Here is a 10,463-nt window from a genome sequence, read left to right on the forward strand (position 1 = left end):
TTCCATTTTGCTCACTATCTCTATGGTTATCTGGGAAATTATTTCTGTTTTGAATTTTTCTAGAGCCTGATTGATCTGTTTTGTTACTTCCTGTGCTTTGAGTTCAGAGTGTCTTGGTGGTTCACTATCGGCCTTTTCATCCTCATTTGTCCTACTGTTTGCCATTGGTGAACTGGAAGTCTGTCCTTGTGTCTTGCTTAAGTGTTTTCTCATTTTTATTTTTGTTGTCGAACTGTCCTTGGTTTAATCTCTGGGTTATCACCCAAATCTTCCTGATATAGTTGCGCCCTAGCTTCTGTGTCTCTGATGACTCACAGACATTCTCATCTTCATAACATCAGAGAAAACAGCTCATCAAATCAACCGCATTGCTTTATCCCAACTGATACAATCAGCAACACATTAAGATCAAGCACAACTTGGACAATGACCACCTGTGGTAGTCACTAATCTATCACCCTTAAATCATTTGAATTAAGTTGAAATCAAGCAGTCCAGAACATGTCTGCAGTGAACAAAATGTCAGTATAGTTTATTTACCATTTAATGGCTCAGACAGAGCGCGACACAAGACCCCTGATCTCAGTTAGCTGATGGCTGAACCCCATGACACTGACTGACCTCGGGCTGCAAGGCCCAGATTGAGTTCCCCAACCTTCTGAATGGTTGAAGTCCACAACGTTCTATTACAGGTTTCCCACGCCCTTTCTTTAAAGATGTTCAAAGTTGGGAACTCAGAAAAATACCCTTGATGACCACCTCTGCCTCTGTAGAGTGAGTCCAAAGCCTGGCACAGTCAGGAGGTCAGAGTGCGCGGGGGTGGGGTGGGGGGGGGGGGCGCTCCCGGTGCTTGAGTGATGGTAGCTGGGTCAGGAGCAGGCGTGGCTCTCCTTCCCATGATGGATTGGGGCCCAGGCTACATTCCTGGTGCTTGAGTGATGGCGGCTGGGCAAAAATTACTTCTTGTATATTGATGTACATATTCTGAACAAAGTATTTCTGAATTAAATATTGTGATAAAATTGGTAACATATGCTGGGATTATTCCAAGTGCTCTTCAATTATTGGTTGTATTGATTTGAATTTAGTGAAACTATTAATGTCATTTGTAACATTAAATATACAAATATAAAAATGTGAAATTAAATATAATTTTAGTTTTGTGCATTTTAATCCTGTTGTTATTCTAAGTATTTAAAAGTTGTCTGACTGCTTAACTACATGCTTTGCTGTTCTTGAACATTCTTTATTATGGAAATAATTTTTCAATGTAGTTTTCACTGAAGGGTCATTAAAAGTGTAATTTGTCTGTAACTATTTTCTCAGTTTCTAAGAGATCTAAAGTTATAGTTTGTATTTTGATATACTCCTCTTTTTACTTGCTTCAATTTTTATTATGATATTTATATTTTCTGTCTTATTGGGTAATGGATTATTTCCAAGAATTATATCTTTCTATAAGGAAGCTTTTGAAGGCAGATGTTTTTCTTTCCTTTTGAAGGTAAAGAGGTTAATTATAGTGTTCCTAAGGGTGAGCTATTTAACTGGAAGCTAAAATATTTTATTAAGCTTTATTAATTGTGTAATTTGGATTTTTGTTGGTGTATATGGTTTTATCATCTATTACTTTTCTTATAACTTGCATTATGTATTTTTAAAGGTAGAACAGGAATGTTTAATGTACCAAGTTTTGATAAAGTTAAAAAGATGAATGAAAATTGAACATTGGGTAGTATATGTTTAGAGCATTTTCCCTAATTTTTTGAGTATCATGCTGATATTGTTTATTATAAAAGAATTTCTTTCCCTTAATTACAGAAGAAATGATGTGGCTGGGGATTTAGCTCAGTGGCACCATGCCTACCTTGCAAGTGCAAGGTCTTGAGCTTGATCCCTGGGATGGAATGGTGGGGAGAAATGATGTGATAACTGGGATTTACTTTGAAATATTTGAGAAGAAATAATGAGGAAGAGGAAATTAGTGGAAAAAAGAGTGATTGAATCTTCTTTTTATGGATCATGCTTTTGTTGTGAAATCTTTTTTTTTTCATTGAGTTTATTGGTACATTTTAGGTATACAGTACAGTTACATTGTTGTTGTGAAATCTTAAGAACTCTTTACCTAGCTCTACATTCTATTATTTTTCTGTTGCATATCCTAAAAGTTTTGCTGCTCTACATTTTAAGTTTAACTGTGTTATCCATTTGGAGTTAATTTTGGTATGAACTGTGTGCATCTGATTGTACACACTAAAATTCATGTTGAAATGATTCCCAGTGTAATGTTACTGAGAGTTGGTGGGGCTTTAAGAGATGACGAGGTGTTACAAAGATTAATTCTTTTCTTGTAGAAGTGGTTTCATTCTTGCAAGATTACGTTGTTATGAAGTGAGGCTTTCCCTTACATTCCATCTCTCTTGCAACCACCTAATTGCTTTTTCACTTTCTTCCATGAGTTAAAGAAGCACAAGGTCCTTGGTGGTATGCCCTTGGACTTACCAGTCTCCATAATAATGAGCTAAATAAACATTTTTCTTTTCATTTATCTTTTATAAATTATCCAGTCTCAGGTGTTCTGCTATAGCAATAGGATGAACCAAGACAGTGTGAGGTCAAAGTTCATTTTTTTTCACCTGTGAATGTCTATTTCCTCTACCACTGTTGGTTAAAATTCTTTTCTTTCTCCATTGACTTGCTTTTTCAACTTTATAAAGAAGTGGTCATATTTGTGTAGGTGTATTTATGGATTGTATATTTTATTTAATTGACCATATATCTGTTATTCTACCAATTTTACATTTCTTGATTGCTCTGTTGGTAATCCTTAACATTAGGAAGAGTGATTGCTTTTACTTTATTCTTAATTTTCAAAATTATCTTAGCTATTTTAGGTAATTTGTCTTTCTACATAAACTGGAGAATATGATTACGTTTTACAATTTCTGGGATTTTGGTTGAAAGTGCATTGCAACTATGTAGATTTATTTGGGGATAATTCACATTTTTTAATGCTCAATCTATAAACATGTTATATCTGCATTTATTTAAATCTATTTCCCTACCCTAGTAATTTGCAGGACACACATTCTTTATCATTTTGTTAGATTTATTTGTATCAGTTACATTTTAGGGGGAATACAGTTTTCAATTTAAGTTTCATTATGTTCATTACAAGTGTATAGAAGTACAGTGGATGTTTTGTAGGTTATTTTCGTATCCTGAATTCATAAAATAAAATAATTAATATAATATGTTTGTATTTCTGAACTCAACAGTTCTTGGGAGTTTTGTGTTTGTTATTTGGGATTTTGTAGTAGACAATCATGTCAGCTGAAAATAGAGTTTTGCTTCCTCCTTCCCTATCTATATGTTCTCTTATGTCCCCACCCCATGCCCTTTTGCATTGTCTAGGATTTTTTTTTTTTTTTTTTTTTTTGGTACCAGGGATTGAATTCGGGTCCTTGCACTTGCAAAGCAGGCCACTGAGCCACTGAGCTAAATTCCCGGCCCTTTGTCTAGGATTTTCAACAACTTATTAAATAATTTTGTGAAAGGAGACAACCTCAGATCTAGGGAGAAGCATTCAATCTGATGTTACTAAATATGACATTTGTTGTAGGTTGTTTGAGCTAGTCTTTTTCAGTTTGAGTAATTTCCCTTCTCTGAGAATTTAATGACAGTTTTTATTATTAGTGGATGCTGGGTTTTGTGAAATACTTTTTATGTATCAGTTGATGTGATCATATGGTTTTTGTTCATCCTATTGACAGTGTTGGATTCATTTATTTATTTTTTTAAATTTTATTTTATTTTTGGATTTTTTGAGGCAGTGTGTCACTATGTAGTTCAGACTGCCCTGGAACTCACTATGTAGCCCAGGCTGGTCTCGAACTCACAGCGATCCTCCTGCCTCAGCCTCCTGAGTGCTGGGATTACAGGTGTTCGCCACCACATCCAGCTTCATTTATTTATTTTTTTAAAATATTAAACCTGGCCTACATTCCTAAAATAAACATCACTTGGTGATAGTTTATACTTTTTTCATGCCTTGCTGTACTCAATTTGTTTTTTAATTTTTTTGTAGTTCTCAGGTTTGAACCCAGAGCTTTTGGACGGAGCCACACCCCTGACCCCCACCCTTTTTTTGAAACAGGGTCTCACTAAGTCACTAAGATGCCCAAACTGGGCTTGAATTTGAGATTCTTTTGCCTCATCCTCCCACAATGCTGGGATTTTGGGCACATATCACCAGACCTAGCTAGTTTAAATTTTATACTTCTTTGTGTGGTATTTTATCAGAATAATGCCAGCTTAGTTAAGTGTTGTTTCCTCTTCTGTTTTCTAAATTAGTTTGCATAAAACTGGTGATAATACTTTAAAAAATATTTAGTGGAATTTGCCACAGAAGCTAATTGAGGCTGGAGATTACTTTTTCAGGAGTTTTAGATGACACATTCAGTTTCTTTCATAGTTATAAGACTGTTCAGATTATGAGTGCATGATCTGTTGTGATATTCCTCTTTTATTTTTTATGTGATTCATGTTTTTTGTTTTGTTTTGTTTTGTTTTTTTGGTGGTAAGGACTAGGAAATAATCTAAGGTTACTTTGTCTTGCCCTGAACTGGAAGTCTTTGTATTAGACTATAATTAACCAATAAAAATTTAAAATCTTGGCCTTATACATTCACTATATATATTTATACCTCCTGTTGTGACATTTTCAAATGTTTTAGAGAAAGATCTTTATATATATTAGGCTATTTTTTGGTGTGACTTTGGATATCAGTTTTCATATATGACTGATGAAATATTGGGCTAGATCATGTAAGGTTCCTTTAATTAATATTCTGTAGTTCTTTGATCACTGAAATAGTTTATTATTTTGTTTTTAGAACCTTGCGCTTGTAAGGCAGGCATGGTGCCAGTAGGCTAAATCCCTGGTCCTGAAGTAGTTTACTTAAATCAGGGTATATTGTTATTGCTGAGATAGAAGAAAAAACTTGGGCTTTGGAGCGAGGTCTGTGTTTGAATTCTGAAAGATTCAGAGACAGTTTTTACATAGCTTTTGGGAGCACAGACACCAGAGCCAATGTGCCTGGATTTGCATTTTGGGTTTACCTTTGCTAGGTACATTATCTTGGGCACATTATTTAGCTTCTGTTTGTCTTAGTTTCTTTATTGATAAAAGGGTGGTAATAGTACTGACCTTATATGGTTGTTGTGAAGATTAAAGGAATTATCATATACAAGAGCTTGAAACTGTTTGCAGATAAGATATATTATTTAAATGTTTATTATTTACTAAGTGTGTGGCCTTTGGTTAGTTTTAATCAGAGTTTTAGTTTTGCCATTTATAAAATAAGGATTATTATGTATGAACAAATGTATTAAAATATATATTTACCTCTTGCTCTAAATATTTAATGTTGTTTATATTTTTTTTTTTTTTTTTGGTACCGGGGATTGAACTTGGGTCCTTGCGCTTGCAAGGCAGGCCACCGAACCGCTGAGCTAAATCCCCGGCCCTGAAAATATTTTTCATAGGTTTCTAAATATTTTTTCTAAAGCATTCTTTTATTAAAAATAGCCTTGGTTTATTTTCTTCCCACAATTGCACAGAACGGAGGGATGCTGAAGGATGGGAGACTGTACAGAGAGGAAGGCCTGTCCGTTCTCGATCAACAGCAGTGGTGCCAAAAGTGTCCTTAGTGCCAGAAGCCTTAAAGTTGAAGGATGACACCAATAAGGAAAATTTATGTCTTTTATCTGAGGAAAGTATACAGAAAGGTGACTTTTTTGGCGATAGATCTTCTAACATTGTAGAACCTCGGCCCAGAGACTCATTCCACTCTTCAGACCATCCTCTTGCTGAGAGAACCCAGGTAATATTTTGAAAACCATTTTACTACCTTCTTCAGAGCATGCCTGTTGGAACATCTCATCTTTCTACTTCACTTTCAACTTTTATTTTTGTGTAATTTGATACTTATAGAATAGTTGCAAGTATAGAATAGTGAACCCCAATATATTGTTCACCCAGATTCACAAATAAACATTTGCTATTTTTTTATCTTGCTATGTGTATTTATATGTTAAGTATTTGAGGCTAATGTGGAAATATAACCATTCACCTTCCATATTATAGCATGTATTTCCAAAGATCAAAGACATTCTTTTGTATAAATATAAAGTTCAAGGAATTTGGCATTAATACATTATCGAATTTATAGTCAATATTAAAAATGTTTTCTACTAATATATATTTTAAATCCTGAATTCAAGATCCAGTCTAGAACCACGCAGCACATTTGTTTTTGCTTCTTTAATATTGCTCATTGAAGACATGTTCCTGAGCTCCTTTTTATATTTCATGATGTTTGAAGTTTGGAAGAGTACATTTTGAAATGTTCTTTTTTTCTTTTTATTTGTTGCCCTAATTCAGTTTAGCAAGAGCCTTTCTTACAGGAATAATGTAGTTTTTAGATAGTGTCACATCTAATGGTTTGTGATAGAAATTTGCCATAGTTTTCTTCTTAACTTTGAATGCTTGGTTAGGGTGGCATCTTCCTGCTTATTAAGATTGGCAGTGAAATTTTTTATTTTTTCTACTTTAACCTCTTTAAATTGCTAATATTTAGAATAAATTTTATTGTTATTATTCCCAATATATTTATTTTGTCTGTCTAGTTAAGTTTGATTTTATGAGCTCTAAATATTTATTTATGTAAAGGTTCACAAGCAGTTGGTATTTTATGTTAAATGACTAAAAACAAGAGATATTCTTTACACTGTAGGAAATACTCTAAAACAGTAGTAAGGCCAGGGATTTATCTCAGTGGTGACATCGCCAGGCATGCAAGTACAAGGACCCGAGTTCAATCCCTGGTGCCAAAAAACAAAACAATAGTAACATTTGCAGTTAACAATAGTTACTGTATAAAATTTTACATGTGCTAATAAATTTTAAAAATAATTTTTTTCCCTTTTACCCATAGGGTATTTTTCACCCCTTGGAAACACTCCTCAGCTTCCTTGTCTTCTAATGACAATGGCTCTTAATTCCACAATATTCTTTTTTGTGCTATAGCTCTTTAATGTGTGTATGTCTTATGCCCATGTGAGATTGTAAGCTCTTTGAGGGCAGTATCTCAGGTAGCTTTTACGTTTTTGACAATATGAAAAAGTCTAGACACATAGGAAGTAATCAGTTTATCATGTGGGTTACATTTAAAATATTTAAAGGAGATACTTAATGAAATCTCTTTAATCTTAACTAACACCTAGCATTCTTAGGTATTTCATCTAAAAAATATAACTTTACATAATGGTGGTTTTGTATAGTGAATAAAATTATTTGATATTGAGATTTTGGGACTAATCCATACATAGAACTTCTGAATAATTAAACTATTGCTAAAATGTTTTAGTATATTATATAAGTTCACTGCTGATGGTTGCTAACTTGATGACCATTTTTTTCCACTATCATTCTAAAAATGGAATTTAGCATATCTTTTATCAACATAGCTTTATTATTTAGCTTTGATTTTGTTACATAAATGGTACTGCATTTTTAATAAACAGTTGAATATATTGTAAACATCAGTAATGCTAATATAAGTATTGCCAAGAAGATTATAAACTAGAGTGACTGGCATATAAATAATATTGATAGTAATATAAACAATGTGATACAATTCAAATAATGCTTATGCTAAAATCAACACTTTGGAACACTTTAGGTTCTGAGGAATAATAGAATTTCTAAAGTAGTTTATAAGACTTGGCCAAGTTTAATATTTGTATAAATAATTAATCAAACTGGGGTTTTATCATCACTGCAGTGTTTATCTAATGTTTATTTAAGAAGCGATGTGAGTTTTAAATTCATAATTTTAGGTTTTTAATCCCTTGGTGTAAAATTAAAAATACACCATTCTTTATTAGAAAGTAAAAATAAAGGCTTGGTTATATTTCTTATATTAGAAAAATAATTTTAATATATATTTTGGCCTAAGCCAGTGTAAAAAAAATGTGCAATTTTCACATTTTTACAGATTTTGTGTGAATTATTTTTAGTGGGCAATAGAGAGAATATCTGAAGTATATGAATTACATGATGAGATACCTTATACTTTAAATCTACAGTCTCAGCTCATGCCTTCCTCTTTTAGCTTTGAGAATAGGTATCATAAACCCTATACATTTTATCAAAGATACTACTATGAGGTCAAGTTAGTATTATCTGGAGAAAGCAAGTTTTATATTTTTGAGTAAATGCCTCAAGTGTATTTGTTAAAAAATGGTTTCAAGATGTTTTCAAAAGTACTGAATGCCCTCATGGTTATTAGACAGTCTTGACAAAAGTCCTTGCAATACCTGTAGTCGAATGAATATAACATGAAGTATTATACTTATGATTAGATTTCTTTGTGAAGAAGAAATACTCTTTAAGAAGTAATTTATAGTGATTACAATTTGTATTGGATAAATTCTAAGAGTAGTTAAGACAATGCCCAATATGCTGTAGGCCTGCAAATAAAATTTGTATGTTTCTTCCTTTTGTGGCACCTGACACATACAAAAAAATAAGTGAGTTGTCCATATGCCAGTTAAATACTGTTTACAGTTGAAAGATTAAACAGAACCAGCTCTTCTAGAGTTAAATAGTTGGTTATTTTTTATTGTCTCTGATTCATTCTATGAATATGTTTTGTTAGTTCACAGTGAATATGTTGGATGATGTCAAGAATTCTGGTAGTAGTCAAGATTGTTCTGTGCAAACTTATGAAATACCTGATGTTCACATCAGTGAAGAGTGTGTCTCAGTCACTCAGCAAGCTGACATACCTCCTTTACGAACAAATGAAGAAAACATTGCAGCAGAGAAAGAAAGGATAGAAAGTGAAATGGACCCTTCAGATATATCAAATGTGAGTGCTGCTCACTTGGTAAGAACAACTTATCAGAATTCTGTGTAAATACACTAAAAAGGGATAAACCTTAATAATAATAACTTGTACTATTTGATGTTTATTTTACAGAGAAATTTATATTGTCTAATGCAAAATTCTTATACTGATCTAATTAAAATTTTTTTGTGAAGGAGGAAAATGAGACTAAGAATAAAAAAATTGTTCATAGTCTTGTTTATATGTGATTTGATTAAATGCCCTTTATTAAGAAACTAAATCTAGCATCCACAAGCCACTCTCAGTTCAGTCTTAAGCACTGCAACAGAAACAACAGCACTCAATCCCTGGTACCAAAAAAAAAAAGATATCTAAAAACAACAGCAGCAACAAAGAATAAGAAGTCTAACCCCATAATGATTAGTCTTTCTTTCAGTGTCTGGCATTCTGATGGATGTTGCTTGCTAGATTTATTTTTTAAAATCTTCTTAACAGAATACTTTAGATAGATACTCTTACTTGGTTGGAGTTGGTCTTTGAGATGAAATTTTATTTATTGTTCCCATTTCAGAATCTCTAAAAACATATTAATTATATATAGGTATGTATAGTTGAATGATTATTTACTTCTGTCCATTCTTCCCACTGTTTATGTTCATATTAAGACACTTGAAATGAGGATAAGCCAGAATAGACTAGAGAAGTTTCAGAATATTATTTAAATGAGTTTATATTATCTTTGCTTCCCTCTTTTCACTAACCGTAATTATTTTGAGGCTGATACATGTAGTTGTGTATTAATAGTTCAATCTTTTAATCATCTTTAATAGTATTCTGTTTTAGTAGTATGTCTTTTCAATTTTTCAATAGTATTTCTTTTTAATTAAAAAACAATTTTACTGAGTTATAATTTACCTAACATACAATTCATCCAGTAAAGATATCATTGTTTTTCACTATATTCACAGAGTTGTGTATCCATCACCAGAATCAGGTTTAGAATACTTTCATCACTCCAGAAAGACTTACACTGCCACCTTTACCTTCCCAGCACTAGACAGGCACTATCTATGTTCTGTCTATATAACTTTGCCTCTTTTGGACATTTCATAAGACTGTAATACAATATTTAGTCCTTTGTGACTGGCTTCCTTCACTTGGCATAATGTTTTAGAGGTTCATCCATAGTTTATTCTGTCTCAGTACTTAATTCCTTTATGACCAAATAGTATTCTAGTGTATGGATATATAGAAACAGGATCTTGTTATGTAGTTGAGGCTGGCCTTGAATTCTGTGTAGCTCAGACTGGCCTTGAACTCATGGCAATCTATCTGCCTCAGCCTCCCAAGTATTGGAATTACAGGTTGTGCCACCAGACATGGCCCTGCTTTAACTGATGATTTTCAAGCATATTATTTATGTTATGTCTGCATATTTTTAAGCTAGGTATATAGGCTATACATATATATATATATATATATATACTTATATATACACACACACATATATATATATATACGTATATATACATATATATATGCAGACTGCAT

At 32.7% G+C, this 10,463-nt stretch overlaps 1 protein-coding gene across 3 annotated transcripts in view; it reads left to right on the top strand.

Annotated features, from left to right (window-relative positions):
- Scaper (S-phase cyclin A associated protein in the ER) overlaps positions 1-10,463 on the top strand; it is a 328,066-nt gene that overhangs the window by 53,430 nt on the left and 264,173 nt on the right. For 2 of the 3 annotated variants that reach the window (XM_010626089.2, XM_033756178.1), the window contains exons 8-9: positions 5,620-5,882; positions 8,721-8,951. In XM_010626089.2, coding sequence (XP_010624391.1) covers positions 5,620-5,882; positions 8,721-8,951 — 494 coding nt within the window. The remainder of the gene's footprint in view (positions 1-5,619; positions 5,883-8,720; positions 8,952-10,463) is intronic. The other variant, XM_010626097.2, reaches the window with a different exon arrangement.

Source organism: Fukomys damarensis, unplaced genomic scaffold (genome assembly GCF_012274545.1).
Source record: "Fukomys damarensis isolate Sample0158 unplaced genomic scaffold, DMR_v1.0_HiC HiC_scaffold_25, whole genome shotgun sequence".
In the NCBI taxonomy this organism is placed as follows: domain Eukaryota; kingdom Metazoa; phylum Chordata; class Mammalia; order Rodentia; family Bathyergidae; genus Fukomys; species Fukomys damarensis.